This window comes from Panthera uncia, chromosome F1, assembly GCF_023721935.1.
Source record: "Panthera uncia isolate 11264 chromosome F1, Puncia_PCG_1.0, whole genome shotgun sequence".
NCBI classification, from domain to species: domain Eukaryota; kingdom Metazoa; phylum Chordata; class Mammalia; order Carnivora; family Felidae; genus Panthera; species Panthera uncia.
This window is the reverse complement of record NC_064813.1, coordinates 66,274,556-66,298,646: the sequence shown is the minus strand read 5'-3', so window position 1 is coordinate 66,298,646 and position 24,091 is coordinate 66,274,556. Positions and strand designations below refer to the sequence as shown.

General features: G+C 49.4%; 2 protein-coding genes across 7 annotated transcripts in view; one reads left to right on the top strand and one right to left on the bottom strand.

The window, feature by feature from the left end:
- The window catches only part of DAP3 (death associated protein 3), a 320,245-nt gene that overhangs the window by 89,010 nt on the left and 207,144 nt on the right, over nt 1–24,091 (top strand). The gene's annotated exons all lie outside the window — the stretch shown is intronic.
- Nucleotides 5,838–24,091, bottom strand: part of ASH1L (ASH1 like histone lysine methyltransferase) — a 192,900-nt gene continuing 174,646 nt past the window's right edge. For 5 of the 6 annotated variants that reach the window (XM_049634839.1, XM_049634836.1, XM_049634841.1 and 2 more), the window contains 16 exons: nt 23,541–23,649; nt 22,970–23,134; nt 22,715–22,809; nt 20,673–20,830; nt 19,423–19,575; nt 16,538–16,592; nt 16,323–16,455; nt 14,745–14,993; nt 13,806–13,892; nt 12,909–12,999; nt 11,766–11,904; nt 11,496–11,668; nt 10,184–10,350; nt 8,982–9,022; nt 7,754–8,055; nt 5,838–7,420 (listed from right to left, as the gene is read on the bottom strand). In XM_049634839.1, the coding sequence (XP_049490796.1) occupies nt 7,329–7,420; nt 7,754–8,055; nt 8,982–9,022; nt 10,184–10,350; nt 11,496–11,668; nt 11,766–11,904; nt 12,909–12,999; nt 13,806–13,892; nt 14,745–14,993; nt 16,323–16,455; nt 16,538–16,592; nt 19,423–19,575; nt 20,673–20,830; nt 22,715–22,809; nt 22,970–23,134; nt 23,541–23,649 (2,209 nt within the window). In that variant the 3' untranslated portion in view covers nt 5,838–7,328. The remainder of the gene's footprint in view (nt 7,421–7,753; nt 8,056–8,981; nt 9,023–10,183; nt 10,351–11,495; nt 11,669–11,765; nt 11,905–12,908; nt 13,000–13,805; nt 13,893–14,744; nt 14,994–16,322; nt 16,456–16,537; nt 16,593–19,422; nt 19,576–20,672; nt 20,831–22,714; nt 22,810–22,969; nt 23,135–23,540; nt 23,650–24,091) is intronic. The other variant, XM_049634838.1, reaches the window with a different exon arrangement.

Here is a 24,091-nt window from a genome sequence, read left to right as displayed (position 1 = left end):
TGCTCCCGTTCCTGACTTCCTGCTCCCGTTCCTGCTCCCCGTTCCTGGCCGGCTTGTGTCACTAATCTTGCTCTGATTTCGTTTTGTGTCTGGCTGCCCTCCCAGTGTCGCTGCCCTCCCAATTTCAGGCCTAAGTTTGCATTTCAGGTGTGCTCTAGCGTGGCGTTCACTCACACCGGATTCTGAGAGCCGCTGGGACCTGCCAGCTGCAGCCTTAGGGCAGCGCTCCTTCACGGAGGCTCTCCAACTGCTTTCTCCTCCTCTGGCGTTTGAACTTAAGCAGTACTTGTGGAAGACTACTGTGACTTTGGCTTTGTGACCAGTGTTTCCCACAGGGAGGTCTGCCCAGTGAAACACCGTTCCTGGGTATGCCACGGAGCTGTCATGTTCCAGGACCCCACCTGCCCTGTCCTTCTGACTCCTGTCCCCATGTGCTAGGTGTTACAGTGCGTAACTCTAACAACTGGGAAGTGTCCTCAAACGATATTGCTGAGATATGGTGATATTTGTGGTCACAGCCTAATGGGTCTCAGGCTTGTGTAGGCAGTAAGAGTAACAGACCTCCTTGAAGGACATCATGAAACAGACCAAATGTTGATACGGAGTTAGCTTTGCACTATTCCATTTAAAAAAAAAATTTTTTTTTTTTTAACGTTTATTTATTTTTGAGACAGAGAGCGACAGAGCATGAACGGGGGAGGGGCAGAGAGAGAGGGAGACACAGAACCGGAAGCAGGCTCCAGGCTCTGAGCCATCAGCCCAGAGCCCGACGTGGGGCTCGAAGTCACGGTCCGTGAGATCGTGACCTGAGCTGAAGTCGGACGCTTAACCGACTGAGCCACCCAGGCGCCCCCTGCACTATTCCATATTACCTAGAACAGCTGTAGTAGGTACCAAAGGCTAAAAAGTAATGAAGGGTACAAAGTTTAAGAAAAACTGCCAACGTGCTGCCTTTGCATCGTGATGAGACTGCATCCTGTTGCCTGACAACAGGACAGACTCTCGTCCTCCTGGGAGCTGACAGACGCCGAGCTCTTCGCAATCATCTCTTTTTTTAAAAAGTAATGAGTTGAAAGTCATAATTCCAACACAGGTAACATACTTTGCTATATTAGTTTTAGATGTACAATATAGTGATTCAGTAATTCTGTGCATTACTCGGGGCTCATCATGTTAAGTGGACTCTGAATCCCTGTCACCCATTTACCCATCCCCCACCCACCTCCCTTCTGGTGGCCACCAGTGTGTTCTCTCTAATTAAGAGTCTGTTTTCAGGTTTGTCTTTTTTTTTCTTTTCCTTTGTTTTTTAAATTCCACATATGAGTGAAACCATACGGCATTTACCTTTCTCTGGCTTATTTCGATTAGCATAATACCCTCTAGACCCATCCATGTTGTTGTAGATGACAAGACTTCATTCTTTTTTGTGGCTGAGTAATGTTCCAATGTATGTGTATACGACTTCTTCTTTATCCATTCATCTCTCAAGGGACACTTGGGCTGCTTCCATAATATGGCTACTGTAAATAATGCTGCAATAAACATAGGGGTGGGGGGCCCTGGCCCGCTGGGTCAGTGGAGCATGTGACTCTTGATCTCGAAGCTCTGGGTTTGAGCCCCACGTTGGATATAGAGATTACCTAAAAAAATCTTAAGCCCCCCCAAACCATAGGGGTGCATGTATCGTTTCGAATAAGTGTGTTTGTATTCTTTGGGTAAATACCCAGTACAGGAATTACTGGGTCATATGGTAATTCTATTTTTTTTTTTTTTTTAATGTCTATTCATTTATATTTGGGAGAGTGAGCGGGGGAGGGGCAGAGGGAGACCCAGACTCTGAAGCAGGCTCTGTGACGTTAACACAGTGTAGAGCCCGACTTGGGGCTCAGACTCACAAACCATGAGATTATGGCCTGAGCTGAAGTCAGATACTTAACCAACTGAGCCATCCAGGTGCCCACCATCTTCCACAGTGGCTGCACCAGTTTGTATTACCACCAACAGTACACGAGGGTTCCTTTTTCTCCATGGCGGTTTCTTGTGTCTTTTATTTTAACCACTCTGACAGGTGTGAGGTGATACCTCATTGGGGTTTTGATTTGCATTTCCCTGATGAGTGATGTTGAGCGTCTTTTCATGTGTCTGTTGGGCATCTGGATGTCTTCTTCGGAGAAATGTCTATTCATGCCTTACGCCTATTTTTGATTTTTTTTTATGTTGAGTTGTAGAAGTTCATTATATATTTTGCATACTAACCCTTTATTGGATATATCATTTGCAAGTATCTTCTCCCATTCAGGAGAATGTCTTAGTTTTATTTTTTTAATCATTTATTTTTAATGTTTATTTTTGAGAGAAAGAGAGAGAAAGAAAGAAAGTGCGTGCGCAAGTCAGGGAGGGGCAGAGAGGGGGACAGAAGATCCAAAGCAGGCTCCACACTGTCAGCGCAAAGCTAGACATGGTGCTCGAACCTATAAACCGTGAGATCATGGGGGGGGGGGGGAGGCTGAAGTGCGACGCTCAACCGACTGAGCCACCCAGGCGTCCCTAAAGATTTTAAGTAATCTCTACACCCTATGTGGGACTCAGAACCCCCGAGATCAAGAGTCACATGCTCTCCCAACTGGGCCAGCCAGGAGCCCCAGTTTTGTTGTTTCCTTTGATATGCAGAAGGTTTTTTATTTTGATGTAGTCTTAATAGTTTACTTTTGCTTTTGTCTCCCTTGCCTCAGGAGACCTTCCTATGGCCAGTGTCAGAGAAATGACTGCCTGTACTCTCTTCTAGGATTTTTATGGTTTCAGGTGTCACATTTAGGTCCTTAATCCATTTTGAGTTTATTTTTGTATATGCTGTAAGAAAGTGGTCGTTTTCATTTTTTGCATGTGGCTATCCAGCTTTCCCAACGTCTTTGTTAAAGGGGCTCTAATTTTTTTTAACTTTGAGAGAAAGACAAAGAGAATGAGAGGGAGAGAGCATGAGCAAGGAAGAGGCAGAGAGAGAGAGAAAAATCCCAAGCATGATCTGCGCTGTTAGAACAGAACCTGATGCGGGGTTCAAACTCACAGATCATGACCTGAGTGGAAATCAAAGTTGGACGCTTAAACGACTGAGCCACCCAGGTGCCCCAAGCCTGTCTTTCCCCCCCCATTGTATATTCTTGCCTCCTTTGTCGAAGATTAAATTGATCATATGATGGTAGGTTTATTTCTGTGCTCTCTGTTCCGCTGATCTGTGTCTGCTTTGGGCACATTGTTTTCCTATAGCTTTGTAGCACATCTTGAAATCTAAAATTGGGGTACCTCCAGTTTTGCTTTTCTTTTTCAAGGTTACTTTGGCCATTCAGAGTCTTTTGTGGTTCCATACAAATTTTGGGATTATTTTAGTTTTGTGCAAAATGCTGGTGGTATTTCGGTAGGGATTGCATTAAATCCATGGATTGCTTTGAGTAGTCCAGACATTTCAACAATATTTATTCTTCCTGTCCATGAGCGTGGAATCTTTCCATTTGTTCATGTCCTCTGCAATTCCTTTCATCAGTGTTCTGTAGTTTTCAGAGTACAGGCCTTTCACCTCCTTCTGTTTATTCCTAGGTTTTGTTTTTGTTTTTGGTGCAATTGTAGATGGGATTTTTTTTGGGGGGGGGGGTTATTAATCTTTCTGCTGCCTTATTATTAGTGTGTAGAAATGCAATGTATTTCTGCACATTGATTTTGTATCCTGTAACCTTACCAAAATCATTTATCGGTTCTAGTGGTTTTTTGGTGGTCTCTCAGGTGTTCTATGTAATAGTATAATGTCATCTGCAAATAGTGTGTGTTCCTGTTTTCTCATCAACCTGGATGCCTTGATTGCTTTTTCTTGTCTGATTGCTGTGGCTAGGACTTCCAGTACTATGTTGAATAAAAGTGGTAAAGAGTGCACATCCTTATCCTGTTCCTGATCTTTAGAGGAAAGGCTCTCACTTTTTCACCACGAGTAGGATGTCTACTATGCGTTTTTCACATACAGCCTTTATTAGGTTGAGGTATGTTGCCTTTAAACCTACTTTGTTAAGGGTTTTTAATCATGAATGGATTAAATGGTACTTTGTCAAATGCTTTTTCTGCGTCTATGGAAATTATCACGTGGTTCTTATACGTTCTCTTGTGGACGTACTGTATCACGTTGATCGATTTGCAAATATTGAACTACCCTTGCATCCTGGGAATGCAGCCAAAGGTCTTGATGCTTCTGGACTTCGAGCCTCAGTGGTGACCTAGGTCTGGGATGACATTTTGTCAGGTGTTTCCGTCGTTGGCCGGAGTGGATTTATCCTCCTCATTAGTAGGGTCACACTCGGCTATTGGACACCTTTCTATTTGGAGATAAACATGAAGATTTTGGAATTCCGAGCCCAACACTAGGTACCAGGTGATCTCTGGCAAGCTGCTGAGACTCCGTTTTCATGTCTACGAAATGGGAGTAGGAACTACAGAGCTGTCACGAGGGTCATTGGTCTAACTAGCTGGATGGCCCTGGGCAAGTTACTATCGCTAACCTGTTGCTTTAAGTCCCTCATGTGGGACGTTGGGTTTTGGTACCGACCTGAAAGGGCCATTGTGAAGATTAATAAATGTGTACACGTCGACTGCTTCTGATGACACGGTCTAGCACGGTGGCCTGAAGTTACTGTCGCCAGCCTTGGAGGCGGTATCAAACGAGGCCATGTGTGTGCGCGTGCATGTGTGCAAGGACAGAAGGGGAAACGATCGTTCTGTTGATTGGTTGGGCTGGGCTCAGACCGAAAAGATCCCAATGTTGAGGAAACGGCTTCACCTAGGAGTTGGCACCGGTGAGTGCGCTCCTAGGGGGCCTAGGATGCTGGTGCTGCGGTGTGAAAAAGACCTCTTTGGAAACGGGCAGGAGAAGATCCTGGAAGATAGATGAGGATAGGGAAGAGGGAAAGAATGGCACGCTCACCACTCTGTTGTTAGGAAAAGTTTTTTCCATTTAATACTAGACTTTCAAGGATTGAGATGCAAGCTTTTTCTGCAATTACATCCAATGTTAAAATTGGTAATACATAATTTACAAAGATTAACATCAAAACAATCATCTATTTAGATATGCTTTTGTAAAAAGGAAATATATTAGCAGCATTTATATTTTCCGCAATCACACGGCCTACAGACATGCAGACTAACTCTGGATCTATTCGCAGCGATGTAGTGCGTTGCCCCGCGTTTCAAACACCAAAACCCGCCTGGCAGCTAGGGGGTTCTTTTTATTTCATTATTATAAAATAACCGAAAAATAAAAAAAGGCATTAATTTCTACACCAGTAAGAAAAAACAAGTTTTTGCACTTACCTAACATTTGATTGTCTAAAAAACATTTCAGTTTTTAGTCTTTCAACAAAAGAAAGATAAAATGACAGAGCGTAGTGTCTTTTGCTTCTGTTCTCACATTTTACAAAGTTTTTTTCTTTTTTCGTCTTTTTTAAAATTTTAGTGTTTAACACTAGTCAAGGAAATATTGAATTTTAATCTCTTTCTTGTCATTTTCCTGCTTTTGACTAAAAGGAGACCCCCCCACCCCAAAGTGCCCCTATTTCCCACCTCCCTCCCACCCAGCTCCCTGCAACGAAAACCAAAGGAAGCCACTGAGCCGGGCCTTGGACATGCGGCGTTCCCAGCTCCACACGTGAGTACCTCGCACCCAGGTCTTGTCGTAACGTACAGCGCCTCTCTACGGTAAGAAAATACTCCAAACTAGTTTCTTAATTCTCTGTTTTCTTTAATAAAATATTTATTCTGCTTTTTCTCTGCTCAAGGGGATCTTTGGCTTCCCCTGTCTCTTTTGTTTTGTTTTTTTTTTTTCTGTTTTTGTTTTTTTTTTTTTCCTCAAGATTGACACAGAAAGGAGAAAAAGAAAAAAAGATTGAATGGAATGGAAGGTGTCCATGTTTCTACCTAAACAAGTCAGAGCGTCGTCATCGGGGGAGATGTGCAGCTAGGACAGCGTTGGTCCGGGACTGGAGAAAAGTAATGGGATGGGGTTACTACTGTATTGCTTCCTAGTCACGCGGCAGATATATATATATATATACATACATACATACATATATATATACACACACAACTTGGCACATTTAAAAACCATCTTTTCTCTTATAAGAACATCTAAAACGTATATGCATATGTATGTCTGAGAAGATAACAAAGCAAAGCTTTTTAAATTTCATTTTTAAAGAGACAGTATTGTCTGGGAAGTTCTGGCCAAGAGATTGGGAAGGAAGCAGACGCCCGTGCCCTCCCCCCTGTGCGGTCATCAGGAGGGCGGAGGACCCAGGCCGGCGGGTGGGCAAGCACGGTCTCTAAGAGGTGGACACTGAAAACTGTACAATGAGGAAAACAGGAGTAGTGTTTTCAATCGATAATGTACACTCACAACAAATACTCTGCTAGGCGAACACTGCTCAACAGTCTGTGTAGTGACTTTGGGGGGGCGGTTTAGGGTCCACGTGTACGGAGGTTTTACGACGAGGCTATTCTGAGACGAATGTCCGCTCGCGGCACAGCAGACGCCCGAGAGCCACAGCGCGTGAACGGCACAGGTGCGGCGCTGGCGGGGGGCCTGGCCTTCTCGTTAGAAAAAGATAGGTTGGGCAGGGTATGAAGTTAAAACAAAAATCATTACAATGAGTTCTGTGCCCTGCTGACCCCATGGGGGCCTTCCCTAGTCCGTGGTTACATTCTGGGGGGGAGAGGGAGGGAAAAGGGCCGCAGATACAAGTGCTTTGACCTGTCAATTCACGTTTTACTTGGACCTGATTGGACGAGGAAACTTTCCCAGTCAAGGATCCATCTGGAAAGAGGCCCCAGCAGCTGTTTCTGTTGTAGGTCTCTAGGGTAGCTCCTGGAGCCCACAGAGAACGGACGCCCGGGGCGGGTAGGGACCCCCTCCCGCCGACGGGGAGTCACACGTGGGGACAAGGAAGCAGCTTCGCAGCAGTGCCTGTGGGGTCAGAGGGTGACACAGAGAGACCCAAGCTGGAGGGAGAGGCGAGTGCTATAAAAGTACCAAGACTCTGGCCACCCCCACGGCCGCCCCCAGTGTGCGCTGTCCTCCTCCCATCTCGAACCCTCAGGGCGAAGCAATGGAGAGGAAAACAAGTTAAACGGGAGTGTTTATACAGGCGCCTTCCTCTCCCCCTCCACTAGCTCCAAGGTTTATTAAGTACCTGATGCCAATGACACGGCCCCTCCCCACCCCTGTCTACACTCGGAACAAGAGGCAGGACTGTTAGCTCCACCGACGGCGGATGCCTGACCTCCTCCTCTGAGGCTCACTTCCGGAAGCTGCTCTCTGGGATGAACAAAGTGCGTCTTCGGAGCTTCCTGCCGGATCCTTCCTCCAGCAGGTAGGTCACGTCGATGGCTGAAAACAGAACCAAGGAGGCTCATCGAATCCCCGCCCCCCACTCCTCCCTCCACATCTGAGCTGGAGGGAGGGCACTGGAGCCCGGGGACTCCTTTTCCAGCCTGTGAACGCGTCGGGCCTTGCTTGGGAGGGAAGTTCTCCGGGGGACCGTCTCCGCACCCGCAGATCCATTCCCGACATGCAACAGGATGCGGGCCCGCAAAAGAACCGCGAGGTTTTCACAGGATACTTTCCATTCCGGGCAAGTAATCGTAAGCTGTTCTTTTCCATTCTTTCCGCACTCATTTCCCCTTTCTCTTAAACCCGAGACATGAGCCTGAGTCTTCTTACCATTTTTTCCGGGGATTTTGTCCAGGAGATTGAGCAAGATCTGGTTGAGTCGTTCCCGCTGGCTGTGCCGTCGCTCCTCAGGGGTACAGGCAGGCGCCGGCTCCGGACTGCTCTCCTCCGCCTTCTTCTCGCCTTCGCTCGCTTCTGCGGCGGCCCCCTCCCGCTCCGGCTCCTCCAGGCCGGGCATCTCCTCAGCGGCTTGCTCCTGGCTGGCCAGGACCTCTTCAATCAAGGGCAGAGCATCGTCCTCCTGGCCCAGGTCTTTCAGGGGCGGCTTTGGGCGCTCAGACTTCCAGGAGGACCTGTGAGGCAGAGGTGGGAATTTAGACTAAGGCTGAGGAGGGCACTGGGGAGGGAAGGGGAGCAGAGGGGAGGCGGGGGTGGGGCGGTGGGGAGGCACCTCAGGTGGCTTCAGACCCTGAGTCTAGCTCTTGGAGTCTTGGCGCTGGCTGTGACTTTATTATTATTTGCACAAATCACCACCTTTCTCTGAAATCTGTTTTCTAATTATAAAATACAATTTCCTTCTTTCAGGAAATCCAAGGAATCCACAAACTGTACCAGAGCTGGTAACACTGCTTAGCTAGTTCTGACTGCGTCGTGAGCATAGCGAGGTTTGGCCCAGCGCCGTGAGGCCCACAGTCTGACTCCAGTAAGACTTCATACGGAGCATTTCCTTTCCTGTACCCCACCCCCCCATGTGCGGTCTAGGACGTCCCCCTCAGGGGAAGCCATGACGTCGGTACAGCGGGCGGCAGGCCCCCATTCAACAGAAAAGGAAACTGAAGGAAGGCCTCTGGTGCCCCTTCTCCCAGAACAAGCATCTCGTGCACAAAACCAGGACAAATCAGAGCCACATGCGCACAGTGCTCGGCAAAACCCTGCACTTGCAGAGGCTTGACAGCACGCCCTTGACTGAGGTCCCAGGAACCGAACACCTCGGGTAATGAGAAAAGCTCGCAGAAACCTTGAAAAGGGACTTTTCTGAATCTGTCTAGAGTTCTGTCCCAAATCTTCTCCTTCTCTATTCCTGTTCCTTGTGAGCCTCCCTCCCTGCCCTGCCTCCAGCTCCGTGACGAGACCGTGCCTCCTGTCAGCTAGGCCCTCCCCTGGGTCACCCTGTCAGAGGGTCCCTATCCTCAGGTATGGCTGAGCGGGTGGATGGCGGTCCCCTTGCCCAAGCCGTGGGCCGCCTCCTACAGGCCCCTCACGTCCCCATGGGACTCACCGCCCTCCGTTCCTCTTGTAGTTGTCTGGGACGTAATGCGGCTGCAAAGAAAGGGAAGTGGTAAGTCTACGGCAGAGGCTGGCGAAGCTGGACCAGGCGGCCCGGGGCCAACTCAGGACAAGGAGCGGGAGGGGGGCAGCTAAGGAAACAGGAAGAAAACACAGGGCTGAGGCCCTCACTGGGTGAGGGCTGGGCGGCTGGGTCGTAAGGTCTGAAGTTCAGTACTTCCATCGGTCTGTAGGCTACAGTGGTTTTGGGGTCTCGTGAGCCCGCGACGACAGTACGAGGGACGGACTCCCGGTCCTGTCTGCCCCATCCTGATGTTTAAGTAGTGAAAGTTGGGGCTTCAAAGCTAACCTGTGAGCTGTTGCCCGAGCAAGCAAGACCAAAGAAGTCTAGATGAGAGGCGGGCAGAATATAAAATACTGTTCAGAGGTATCCAAAAACAAGAATAGGAAAAGCAGGGGCATGAATGCTTGCTTTCTGGCTAGACGGTTTCTAACCATTCTAGGAGGATGGCCACGGTTTTGGACAAGCCCACAGAAAGCAGGGTCAAGGATGAGCAGCTTAGTCCTGGGTCTCATTTTAGTAGGTAGACGGGGGGACAACCAAAGCCTCTGTGGGAAGATGAATGGCACAAAATAACCGTATGGAGGAGTATGTTCACGACAGTGAAAGAAAAAACACAGGAGAAAGGCAGAAAATGAAAATGTTAATAACTCCATTATTTTCTGGGCAGTGGGATAATGTACAACTTTTTCTTAATGCTTCTGTAGTTTTCACATTTTATATAATGATGGTGTCTTACATTTTCAATGCAAAGATACAAGGAAAAACCACTGAATTGTTTTCACTGACGTTTTCTCTGGGTTTGCTAATTCCACTTCTTAAAATTATGGATGTGAAAAACACAACAAAAAACTACGATGGGGGCTCAAGGGCTAAGACTGTAAAGAGGTGAGAAAGAAAAAAGAGGGAAACCCGACTGTGACACGGAAGACGACAACTCCCGAGAAACAGCCCACGGCAGGAAATGCAGAAGAAACGTAGAAATGTATTTATGCTGTCTAGAAATCCCAACTGCCCGGTTCCCGCAGTCCGGGACAGAGGAACAAGATGAGGAAGCAGGCTCCCCACCCTACGGAGCGGCACGCGTGAGCTGCGCGGCCTGGACACGGACAGGTGGAAGGACGGAGACTCACCGAGAAATCTCTCTTGGGAGTGAGCTTCTTGGGGAAGTGGTCAAAGGCATAGGGCTTGGTGCAGACGGGATAGCGGTTCCGGTGGATCTTGTAAAACAGGTGTGCGGACTTGTCGAGCCGATAGTCACAGATGTACACGTCCTGCTCCTTCACCCCTTTGGGTCTCCCTAGGAGTTCAAATACTGCTAAAGAACCCTCCCGTCTCCCTCCCTTCTCCCCGAGCTGCCCAGAGATGACACCACACCACTGGGAGGGCAGCGGGACCGTGAAGAGGGGACGCTATGGCAATTCTGAGAGGCCTCTGATGACTGCAGAAGGAAGGAGAGTCCCCAGATGGGTGCGTGCGTGGGTGTGTGACAGGGCGGGAAGGTACCAGACGGGCAGCTTATTCAGGTGCTGCAGGAATGTGGGAGCACAGCCACCGGCATGACAGAGAAGACAGAGCAGAGTGTGGGGACGTTAGCAGAGAAGAAGGGCAGGTATAAAGGTGTAAAGGAAGGGAGCACATCTGGAAACAAACATTTTATTTAGTAAATATTTATTTACGTTAAGTCCTCTCTATGCCCCATGCGGGGCTTAAACTCATGACCCCAACTGAGCCCGCTGGGTGCCCCTGGAAATAAACACTTCACAACCGGGGGACACAGTCCCCAGAACCATGGGCCCCAAGCAGCCAACGCTGCTGTGATACCAAGAAGGTGAGGCAGCCGAGCGCCTGGAAGAGATAGGTGAGCACGTGGGAGCTCACACCGGGAGCCCAACTGGCCCAAGTGCTCGTAGAGTGTCATTTCGCTTCATCTTCACAGAATGCTGTGACAGGGGCTAGCCCCTACTTCCGGGAGACTAAGTGACTGCCCGAGGACGCACAAGTAACGAGCGGTGGGGCTGGGATTTGAAAATGGACTGACTCCACAGCCTACACTGTTGGCCATGGAGCTCATAAAACCGTTGCACTGTTCTGGTTGGTTGGTTGAATGTCCAGAGTTGCTGATGGCCTTGGGGACTCTGGAGTGGGCGGGTGAAAGAACGTACCTTCCGACAGTACTAATGGGATGCTGAGCACGCGATATTAAGGAAGAAATGTTAACTAAATAAGTAAAAGGCGGGGGGGGGGGGGTGGCTAGGAATTAAGAGCCACTGAATACCAAGCACTAGGTAAAAGAAAGAAACGATGTAACGTTCAGCTCTCTCAAGCTTCACAGCTAGCCTGAGGACTCTTTTCATCACACGGAGACAAGAAGAATGGAGTGGCAGCTGCACATCGAGGAACAGGGGACAGAAGGTCATTTCTTCGGCAGCTCGGGTCACTCACCTTTGCAATACGTGTAAAGGTCCAGTACACAGCAGGTCCCCACCACGGCCTCCAAGGGAATGATCTCGTACAGCGGCACCCGAAACAGCTCGTTGTGATAGAAGCGGCGAGAGGGGGAGTGGTGGGTCTCGTGGGGGCGGAAATAGTGGTGACCAAAGGCGAACCGCTCCTCTCTAGGGCAGAGAGAGGGTCAGGGTCAGTCAACTGGCAAGACCCTGGCCAGTATTCAGCTCTTTGCTGGAAGGAGACAGTGAAGACCTCAACACCTACTTTTCATTCTTCCAAAGCTTCTCAATGCGAAAGATGTCAAGTTTGTCTCGATTAATGTGTGACAACAGTCGGTAGGACTGGCGGACCGGGTGGCCGTCAGGGGTGCGCCGGCTGTCCCGCATCAAATACACACAGTCGCCTGGAAGGCACAGGAGAGGTTAGTTAGACGAGGCCAGCATGAGCTCTGCCAGGCGTCCACTGGTCCCACCCAGGTCCACCCAGGAGAACGTAAAATCTAATCAACGGGTACAGAGAGCACGGCCGCAGGCTCGCGGTGAAGACCGTCCATGCTAGACCGTGAGGACACCACGAGGGAGCGTGCCCAGCTCTTGGATCCTGTTGTGTTTTTCCCAAGTCCTGAAACTAGCTTTGTGACAGCCTTGTCTCTCCAGATTCACTTTATTTTGTGGAGGGGAAATGTATAAAGCTGAAGGACTAAAGGAAATAAAACCTATACTGTTGACCCTTGAAACAACATGGTTTGAACGGCACAGGGCTGACTTAATGCAGATTTTTTTTTTTTTTTTTTTGGATAAATATGGTCCAGGACTGTAGATGTACTGTAAAAACCTTCCTTACGATTTTCTTAACATTGTTTTCCTCTAGCTTTATTGTAAGCACGAAGTATATAAATACATGTAACATACAAAATATAGGTTAGTGGGCTATGTTATCAGTAAGGAAGGCTCTGGTCAACAAAAAGCGATTAGTAGAGTTCTTGGGGAGTCAAAAGTTACATGTGGCTTTTTTAGGGGCGCCTGGGTGGCTCAGTCAATGAAGTGTCCGACTCTTGATTTTGGCTCAGGTCACAGTCTCATCGTTCACGGGTTTGAGCCCTGAGTCGGGCTCTGTGCTGGGTGTGGAGCCTGCTTGAGATTCTCTCCCCACCCCCCCTCCCCACTCTGCCCCTCCCCAGCTTGCGCTCTCTCTCAAAATAAATAAAGTAACTTAAAAAAAAGCAAACAAAAGGTCATACGTGGATTTTTGACTGCATGGGGCGGGGGGAGGCTGGTGCCCCTAAACCTGCTGTGTTCCAGGGTCAGCTGTATTCTGTGGCCACGCAAGGCTGTGTGGTGACAGTGCTGTGTGGACGGCAGACAGTCCTGCTGCGAGGAAAGGTGGGGCCAGCTCGCGTGTACGCACCTTGACGAAGCAACAGGTCATCTCGGAGCAAACAGATGAAGTAGACACAGCCGGGCTGGGCGTAGTGGGGCCGAGGGGTCATGGGTACCTCCTGGTAAGGACGAAAAGCCAACGGGTCAGGGCCGTGACCGCCACGTCCCGCCTACTGGTCTCCATTCTAACCCTACTGGACCGGGAAAGCGAAGGCCGTGCGTTCCCGACTGACCGCACGGAGCACAGCTTGTGCGGCTGCCCTGGGCCCCACGGGAGCGGGACAGCGCGTGAGGGGGACACTCGCAGTGTCACAGCGATGCAGGGAAGCTGCTGGCATTTAGAACCCACGTGCCGGGGAAGCCAGACATTCTGCAGTGCGTCCCTCGCAGCACGGAAATGCCGCTCTAAATGACGACACTGCCGCGAAGACGTTCTGCCCACAACACTTCCCTTTACAGAGGAGCCCTGCCCGAGACCACATGCACACACAGAGCAGAACAAGACAAACACCCACCTGGTAACGTGGGAGAGTCACTCAACCCACCGCCTCCCCCGGAAAGTGGACTGAGACGAACCCTGTGGACTCGGACTCAATGCTCTTTTCACTTAAACACTACTTAACCTAAGTGGTATTTAGAGTACTGAGCTCGGACTTCACAAGTACTTTTTTCATGGAGAGCAGACAGTGTTTATAGAGCACCATTCCTTCCGCAGGTTTCTAAGTGTTTTATTTCCCCTTTGACCACACACTTGAGAAAGGGAAGGGCGGAACTGTTACCCTCAGGGTAAACTGTAAGAAACTGAGGCCCAGAGAGGTTGGGTAACTTATCAAAGGAAAGTCAGTGCATCAGGAGCAGGGCAGGTAGGAGGCCGCGCGCAGACGCTCCTGCTTGTCGATCAGACTGTCACCAGAGGGCAGCTTACTCTGTCCACGGGCCTCGGGTCACACTGCTCACAGAGGTAGTGCTCCACGTCTGAGTTCACCCCCATACAGTCACAGTGCTGCCACACCTGTGGGGACAAAGTGCGGTTGGGAGGGGGCCTTCCGCTTACCGAGAAGGGCCGGGGGCAAAGAATAACGAAACGAAACAGTGGGACAGGGTGAGGTCAAACGGGAACTAAGGGATGTGAATGTGTGTGAACATACATGTACCGATCGCTTTAGGACACACACACACCCGGGCAAATAAAATGTGGAGCTGGACAGAGAACAGAGGGACGTAGGGTTATAGAAACAAACTACTTACTGGGTAGCACACAGCCGTGACCCGGCTGCTGCGGAGGCCTTAGTCACACAATGTTTCTTTTTCTTTTTTTTAAGTTTTTATTTATTTTTGAGAGAGTGAGAAAGAGAGAGAGAGAAGGGCAGAGGGGGGAGAGAGAGAGAGAGAGAGAGAGAGAGAGAGAGAGAGAATCCCTAGCAGGCTCCATGCTGTCAGCACAGAGCCCGACACGGGGCTCGATCCCACAGACCGTGACATCATGACCTGAGCCGAAGTCAAGAGTCAGGCGTTTGACGGACCGAGCCCCCCAGGCGCCCCGCACAGCGTTTCTCCGTGCTGTGGCCTAATCCCGGGCTCCCGACCACCCTGTGGGTCACTCGTGGCCCCCTTCCCATCTGGTAAGGTGGCAAGTGCGGAGCCTCGCTGTGCCTGCGTCAGGGCCACAGAGGGCAGTGCTGCTCTGCGCGGCTCCTTCCCACACAATCCCTGGGTCCGGCCTCCCCAAGAACCGTGCAGGGGGATGGAGAGGTGGGAGAGGTGGGAAAGCGGGAAGGATAACGGGAAAGAGGAAGAAGACAGGAGAAAGGTCATCTGGGAGCAGCGAGGGCCGAGGCCCCGGCCTGTGTCCCCCGAGGCTCACCATGCACTTGTCACACTGGATCATGAGGCCTTCGTCCTTGTGCAGGCCGCACACACAGCGGATGACGTCGTCGTCCTTCTCGTGCACGTTCTCCTTCTCGGAGACGGAGGCCTCGCTGCCGTCTGCCTCGCTTGCCGTCTCTCCCACGATCTCGTCGATCTGGGCCGACGCCTCGTGCCGGGCGTTGTAGTAGGTCTTCCGCAGGCGGCAGACATCTCTCCCGATGGGGGATTTACGCCCGTAGTACTTCTGAAGGGAGCAGAGGAAAGAAACGCGCGTGCTCTTGTCAGCAGGGCTCAAGCGTGTACCTGGAGGGGGCGGCGGGGCGGCTGGCCGGCTGTCGGCACAGCTTCGAGTCCTCTCCTCGGGGCCGGGAGGCGGAGCCCCGTGGTGGGCAAAGAGCTCCCTCCGGACAAGCCTGAGGAGGCAGGAGGAGTTTCATCCTCCCGCTCTGGTTAACAGATTTCCAATACCATCACATATCAACTAACACGAATTCAAGTCAGAATCTGCAAGACGGTTTCCCATTCACGCTGCCGCCGCCACCCGCCTCGGCCACAGGCCTCACTGCGCATCAGGGGGCAAACACGGCAGCCGTCGTGGGGGCAGCGGGCAGAGCCCGTACTCTGTCCTGCACCTGCACGTGCCGGGGACGGAGCCGTGAGCTCTGCATATGCATGGGTTTCAGCAGAAAGCATGCTGTAATTCCAGACCGAGCTATCTTATCTCCTACCCGTCTTTCTCTCGTTTCTGCCTTCTACCTCGGTTCTTCCCTTACCTCGCAGCCCCTTGTTCTTCCTGGTCCTTCCCAAGGTATTTTAAAATCACCGAGAATCCTCCTCATCCCTACGTACCCTACAATACTTCATCCTCTCCTTTAAATCAGGTCGAGGTCACCTTCTCTTCAATGAGCATCGGCTATTCTACAACCATTGGTCTAACACCCCTCAACCCCATCCGTAAGATTTAGTTTGATATACTGTACATATTCCTGTGTATTTCACATACACTTAGTGTCTTGAGGAAAGAAACTACAGACAACCTAAGTGTGGTAAGGTAATACGTATTATGTGATACAAACATTCAATACTAAATTAGGCTTTTACAAAAATTTCTTTTTTGGGAATATAATTTAACCTGCCATTCTGGTCACATCAGTGTCGTTATTACACAAGACTCTACAATATTGAGTACGCTGTAACCCTTTCCCAGAGGGTATTCAATAAAAACTGTTGCCTTTCGGGGCACCTGGGTGGCTCAGTCGGTTGAGCATCCGACTCTTGATTTTGGATCAGGTCGTGATCCCGGGGTTGTGGGATCCAGCCCCAAATTGGGCTCTGTGCTGACAGGCCTGCGTGGGATTCTCTCTCTCTCTCTCTCTCTCTCTCTGTCTCTCTGCCCCTCCCCTGCTCTGGAGTGTGCACGCTCTCTCTCTCCCTCTCAAAAAAAAAAAAAAAAAAAAAAAATTGTTGCATTTGTAGCCAGAAATATAGTTTGATAAGAGAGGGTAAAAATCTTTAACTTCTGGAAAAGTTCTCTTCAAAACTGTGAATGCACGTCTGAAGTCCGGGAAAATACCTCAGCATTCCGAAAGACCTTGAGCATGTCGGCGTCAAAAGCCTCCACGGTCTTGTAGTGGCCGGTGAGGATGCGCCTCTCTACGGTGGCCAGGTCCAGGGGGTCGGAGATCTTCTCGTAATAATCAGCGTTCCTGGGGCACAAAGCCAGGGCATCAGTCCGCTGCGCCCGGCACCCGTCTACAACTCAGATGATTCCCCAATTTGTGAACTTACTTTTTCTTCGGGGGGAGGCTCAGAAGGGGCGCGGCCAGGACTTGTCGGGAAGGATCTGCAGAGAAGGCAAGGTTTCAGGGCTACATGATGCAAGAGAGGCCAGTACTAACTGCGGGCCAAAAACGTAGGATCCCCAAAATTAAAAGTTAGGGGGAAAAAATCCAAGTGTGTTTTGAGGGTGGCCATGGACATTTCGGGAATGGGGGCACCGAGGCAGGGAAGATCCCCTCGGGATTACCTGGGATGTGAAGATGAGGGAGATGTGCCTGAAATGCCACACCTGTTAGCTGGATAAGGAGAACAACCTTCTATGAGGAGTGAGAGATGGGAAATTATCACAGCAGAGCCAGCTGCTCAGGGCAACTCCCCGCTCGCCACGTTTTACTAACGCAAAGGACGTCTTACCCCCAAATATTTTCTAGTTCCCGTCAATGGCCCACTGTTAATATTACTCTGTTGGTGTGGATTCAAATAAATTCCAGATAGTGAATAATTTGGTAGTGTAAATATTTCCTGGAATCACTTTCCTTATAACACGGTTTCTCCAGATCATGAAAACAGAATTCAACCTGTGGGGCTGCTACCTACCTCACCTACTTTCTTTTTAAAAATTCGACTTTGTTACTGAAGACTCCTTACCACAGAATGAGGTCTTGGTTCCAGGCCTGCGACATGTGATCTGATGATGCCACACGCCACCTGTTGCTCACAGGTGGCCACACACGTCATTGCAGGACCACGGGCTACCCTCCCTGGGGGGCGACCCTCCCTGGGCCGCAGTCTTTAGCCCCTGGACTTACTTATCTCACAACTGCAAATCTTAATCCCTTTTATCTATTTCACCCATCCTCCCCCACCCTCTCCCTCCAGCAACCTCCAGTTTGTTCTCTGTATTTAAGAATCTATTTATTTGCTCGTTTTGCTTTTTAGATTCCACACACAAGTGAAATCTCTGTCTGACTTATGTCACTAAACATAATGCCCTGTTAAGTCCATCTATGTTGTCACAAACAGCAAGATTTCCTTCTTTTTAATGGCCAAGTGATATTCCACCGTGTGTATTTACGACATCATCCTTATCCACTCATTCATGGATGGATGCTTGGGCTGCTCCCACATCCTGGCCCTTCTAAATAATGCTACAAAAAACACAGGGACACACCTATCTTTTTTACTTAGAATTTTCGTTTGGAGTAAATGCCAGTAGTGTGATTACTGGGTCATATGGTATTACTAGCTATTTACTTTTTCTATTTCCATCTTTAATTTTTGAGGGACTTTCATTCACCACCTTTCTTTCTAGCAACTACTAAAGAGAAAAAGCCTGTTGTCTCCTGCCCAGAAGGTGGGGACATGCAGACACGCTGGCTGCAGACTCACGTCCCAACAGGCAGGGCTGGCTGGCAACGGGGGTGTGACTTCTTGGGGATGGAAACAGAAGAGGTGCCACAAAACTAAATCTTAGGACAGATTGGTCCCCCTTTCTTCTCTATATCCTTAGGTTAACAAAACTGCAAAGAGCCACTAAAACATGGAGCTAAGGAATGGACTGAGAAAAGAGAGGGAAAGCGAAGTTCCTCAGAATCTAGCGAGACAGAGGGAGAAATAGGCCCAAACTGATAACAAAAAGCTGCAAGTATTTGTCAAACTCTCTCCTTTTACTTATTTTTTTGAGGGAGACTGCTCACAAGAGTGGAGGGCAGGGGGGGAGTTGGGAGGGAAGGAGAGAGGGAGAGGGGGAGAAGGGGAGAGACAGGGAAGGATGGGGAGAGGGAGAGAGGGAGTGAGAGAGGGAGAGAGGGAGAGAGGGAGAGAGAGAGGGAGAGAGGGAGAGAGAGAGGGAGAGAGGGAGGGAGAGAGGGAGGGAGAGAGGGAGGGAGAGAGGGAGAGAGGGAGAGAGGGAGAGAGGGAGGGAGAGAGAATGAATCCCAAGCAGGCTCCACATCTAGCACAGAGCCCAATGAGGGGCTCGATCTAATGACAGTGAGAACATGACCCGAGCCAAAATCAAGTTGGCCGCTTAACCAAATCAGCCACCCAGATGTCCCTAAAATCTTTCATTCTAAACATCTCCAAATTTCCTGGTCAGAAAAAGTCACGAATGTTACCAAACTACCTTCCCCAAGTTAACTCTCCTTCCCCACGGTCACCCCCAACACATACTCAAAAGAGGTCTTGAAAGAGGAAAGATGTGGTAAAAGTGTTTGCCTGAAAATGCTTTTAAAGTAATTTTCTTGCAACTTTATGTCCTTTTCCTTAATGTGGGGGCCAGGGCCTGTGAACTCTCCAAAATACATGCAAGGTTATACATTTTTCTGGGGAAAGAGTCCACAGCTTTTATTAGACTCTCACAGGTCTTTTGGTCAATCAAAAAAGCTTAAGGGGGCACCTGGCAGGCTCAGTTGGTGGAGCTGCGGGTCTCGATCTCAGGGGTGTGAGTTCAAGCCCCAAGTAGAGATTACTTAAAAAAAAAAAGTTGAAAAAACAAGGTTAAGAAACACTGATGTTGTACGTTCACAACACCCTTCTCCTTGAATTGCTAATCCACTGTGTCATTCAGGAATATTACAGCCAAGACAGAGACTGGCCCTTTCTGTTCTACAGCTAAGACATGTGATTCCTGAATGTAGTCCTTAGCTGTGGTAGAATTCCAATAAATACCAAGGACTGACAGAGGCGATCAAGGAATGAGACCCTGTCAGCACTCCCCAAAGACGAAAGCCACTCCTATGAATTCTACACTCTGACCAGGAAGAGTGAAGTCACCTCCTGAACCCCTAGCCCTGAACGTCCATTGTTCTTGATCTTGGGTGTCTCGGGTGAGGGTAAGAGACAGGATTTGTACAGGAAGAGGAGGAGAAAGCCTTCGGGGTGGACGCGGTCACCTTTGTAGGAGATGATGCCGTCACAGATCTCTTTGAAGATCTGGGCGAGGCGGGCTGCCCGCGCCACCTCAATGTTCTCCTCAGCTGCTGCCAGCCGTCGTGTTCGAACAGATCGTGCTGTCTGCAGGGCGGAGAACTGGGTCATGAAGACATCTGCAAGGGTCAAGTGAAAATCAGTTCCCCCACAGATTCTTGCTGTTTGCTCTATTGTCCTTGAAGTGGTCAGATAGATTAGTGATCACGAAGTTCTTTGTCCCCTTCTTAAAGAATGTCAGGAAACACGAGTTAGAGGGGCCTGATCTCAGTGGCCAAATGCTGTACAGAACAGCAGCTGCAAACTCTGTGCTTCAAAATGGGTCTGTGTTTGAACGCTGGCTGCCCTACCTCCTAGCTGTGTGATTTTGGGCGAGTGACTCGCACTCTGTGTCTCGGCTTCTTGACTGCAACGTGGGAACAGTGGTAGGGCTTCCCTCGTGAGAGAACTGTGCAGACTGAGATAGCGCTCTTAGTGTGTTTAGCTCAGGGCTTGACCCGTAACAAAGACTCAGGAAGTAATTACTATTATCAGAAGATCTGACCTGAGTGGGACGTAAGTTCAGAGAACTGATGCCCATCAAATTACTGACAGGATGGGAGGCAAATTTCTACATCTGTCTCGTTCCCCCACACACCATGCACAATGTGTCTACTTTTTGAGGGACAGAAAGAAAGACTCAAAGAGGAGCGTGAGCTTTTGAACAGTATTTCTACCTAGGAAGGGTGCTTGGAGAGGCCAGTTTCTCTGTTTTCAGTCTGTTCTGGACGACAGACCTGAACTCAGGAGTGCTGTTAGGTTATTCGCTCAAGAAGCATAAAGGAATCTCAAGGTCTGTGTGTAGAACGCTCATCTGAACGTGGGGGAAAGTCTCCGAGTTCACACTGCTGTCACCGTCTCCCGCGCTCGGCGTCACTACGTGCCGTGTGCAAGTTATTCTCCGGGCAGGAAGGGAGACAGAAGACCCACTGCCTGTCACTTGTCTGGGAACGCTCAGGCTGCGGGCAGTGTTTGGGAAGCTGGTGAGGGGGAGTCTTCCTATCCCCCAGGGCACAGACTCGTGTCTGCGATTGACGGGCGATTGATTGTGGACCGATGCTTGTATGTTGGGGTCTTAACGTTTTTGGCGTAGACTGAAAAGAATCTTTGAATACAACGCCGGAAAGGAGCTGCAGGGATCCCTTTGCGACCGTGGCACGGGATGAACAGGCCTTACCGGACTTGATGTTCCCGTCATCTCGGCACACACTGTTCCAGCGTGTACACAGCGATGCTGAGTGAACATCCTCGCTGGCGGGCTTTACCTCCTCCTGTTTCTGCCGGATCTTCTCCCAGTTCCGGACCAAGAACACATGATGCTTTAACACAAAATTCCTGTAAGCAAGGAAGGAAGTTCCTTTATTCATTTAATAAGCATTTATTACAGGTCTACTCTACATGAGCCACTATTAAGATGATATAAATGAATAATTATCAGCTAATTCAGCTATTATAAAAATAATTATATATGGGGACACATAATTCAGTTTTGCATCCTGGCTTTTTTTTCCCCCGTATAAAACATTCATATAAGAAAATATATACATTTTTAAAGTAGGCTTCACGCCCAGTGCGTGCCCAACACGGGGCTTGAACTCATGACACGGAGATCAAGACCTGAGCGGAGATCAAGAGTTGGACGCTTAACCGACTGAACCACCCAGGTGTCCCAAAACATTCCCCTGTATTATTTACAAGTATCTCGCGAAATACCACTGAAGAGCTGCAAAACTTCTACCAATTGCGACAGCCTGACTGGAAGGCAGAGATTTACAAAGCGCGTGCACAAATTCTAAATGAAGCCGCCAAAATGCAGCATGGGCTCAGGATCCGCTGTTACAGGGAGAACTGGACTGGGAGGTAAAGGCAGGCATTTACAACAGACACACCGGGCAGACTGTGTTAGGTGAAGTGCCTCCACGTAGACCTCGAAGTTTAGACGAGTCAGGTGTATCCTGAAGAGATTTGTGAAGGCATCAGTAGATGCTGGGTTCCACGTCTGAAAATTACGGTTTAAGTGGTCTGACGGTGGCCGGGGTGGCACGAATCTCAAAAGCTCCCTGGGCTAATATGCGGCCAAAGCAGAAAACCACCTGACTGGATCATCTCTGTTTTACTGAGGTTTAACATTTCTATGACTTTAAAGTGATACAGGATGAAAGGGGCTAAAATTACAGTAAAGTTATAAACAAGGATGAACTTTTTTTTTTTTTTTTTTTTTAATTTTTTTTTCAACGTTTTTTATTTTTATTTTTGGGACAGAGAGAGACAGAGCATGAACGGGGGAGGGGCAGAGAGAGAGAGGGAGACACAGAATCGGAAACAGGCTCCAGGCTCCGAGCCATCAGCCCAGAGCCTGACGCGGGGCTCGAACTCACGGACCGCGAGATCGTGACCTGGCTGAAGTCGGACGCTTAACCGACTGCGCCACCTAGGCGCCCCAAGGATGAACTTTCTAAGATACTGGAGCGTATGGTCACAGGAGACGCAGAATACGTCCCAGGACAATTTGAAACCCAGGACATACATATTTCCTTCGCTTCCTTCTGACACGGACAAACCTCCCCTGAATACAGGAAGAGCGTAAATGACCCTAAAGACCCTTTTCACTGCTCTATTACTGTATCAACAAAGCAGGGAACCTTGACCTTTTCTGTGCCGTGGTTCCTCTGGCAGGCTGGTGAAGCCCATGTGACCCTTCTCTGAACAAAGTTTTAAAGTATTTAAACATTTTAAATTAATAAGCAGTTTTTACTTTGTAACACACAGGATTAAACGGAAACCAAATATTCAGTTTGCAGAATATTAAAAAAACCCTGAAATTGTGATACAGAAATAAACGTTCCTTTTTCCCCACATGACAAGATCCAGTGGTAGGTTTCACCGGCACAGCAACCTCGAGGGAGAGAGCACGTAAACGACACTTTGCCATGTCCGTGACAACTGTGTTACAAGCGATGAAAATGCGAACGTTAAGTCGTGGAAGCTGCAGCTACTACACGCACTGTCTGCCTACCATCGTTTTTGACGGAAATGCTAAATTTCAGTGAGAAATTAGGAAAAACAGAGACAATCTCCACCCCCCCCCCCCCAACTTATATATCCTGACTCCCGGCTGGAGACCTCGTGCACAAGAGAAATGATTCAACCACACAGATGTTTCTTAATTTTCTAAATCGACAAGCAAATCACACAAAGGTAAGAAAAGCTCCTTTTTACCTTTCTCGATTAGACATCGGCTTCATTTGTAACTGGGGGGTCAACCTTGTGGGAGCGTTGATGTTTTCACTGGGCTCTTCGGAGAGGTGGCCTCTCTGAAAGTGGATCAGATGCGGGAAGGGAAGGACCGATGAGAAATCCCCTCGCAGAACGTTAGAGCCGCCGTAAGAGGCTGCCCCTCTGCCGTCCCCTCTTCCCGCCAGTAAGCGCCTCTAAGCAGTTGTTCGGGGAAAGAGCCAGGAGATCACGACTCACCCTTTTCTTCAGCTTGTGCTTAGACTTCCTCTTCTCCTTTGACCGTCCAGACTTCTTGTGAGTGGCCACAGGCTGGCTGCTTTTGCTGCTGGGGAGCCCGTTCATGCGCTGACTCTTGCCCCCGATGATCCCTCGACACTTCTCAAAGCCACACTTGCACAGTTGCTTTGAAAGGAAAGAGAAGAGAACTCTCGGCTGCTAGTTCACTTACAAGTTCAAACAGAAGTCCCGAGCACCTGGGCACCCAACAGTGTGAATCAGGACATTTTCATACAGAGGAAAATAACTGAGGAGAAACTTAATGTGTTTCCATGGAAAGGAAAGATTAAAATTTGGGAAAACTTCTTCACTAGGCAAGTTAAGAACTGACCGAGGACCAAACACGACCGGGCAGTCTCTTTCTAGTTCCGAGACCAGGGAGAGCTGGCAAGGGGGTCGGCGAGCGGGGTGAGAACCACCGTCTCCGATTCACTTCACAGCGGCCGTACGTCAATGCGTCTACAGAAGGCGGTGCTGGGGACGGCGCTGTGAGGACGCTCAACCTCCCTCTTGACGGACTCGTGATGCTCACCTGCTTTTCAACGTTAAAGGAATGGAAGTTGTAATCGTAGGTGAGCTCGGTACCAGCTGGCATGTCTTTAAGAGCATACAGTCCGATCCGGTACACTCCATTGACAGACCTAGAGAAAAGGACAGGGTTAAAGGCAGAGAGCCTTTGTTTTCTTTTTTAGAGTTTATTTCTTTATTTCGAGAGAAAGACAGTGGAGTGGGGGAGTGGCAGAGAGAGAGAAGCCCAAGCAGGCTCTGCTGGGTCAGCACAGAGCCTACCGTGGGGGCTCGAACCCCACAAAGCTGCAAGATCGTGACCTGAGCCGGAACCAAGAGTTGGGACACTTAACGGACTGAGCCACCCAGGTGCCCCTGAAGGTAGAGATTCTTAATACCTTGCCTAAACCCTAGAAAAACGGGTATGCTGATTTCAAATGTGCCTTTGTTTCTGTGTCCAATTACCCAGGTTTCCTGGCCAGACTCTGCAGTATAGTATCTCTCTTCCATTCTGTCCAGCCTGTGTAACACTGCCAGATTAACAGTCCTCAATCAGCTTTCTGGAAAACACGGACC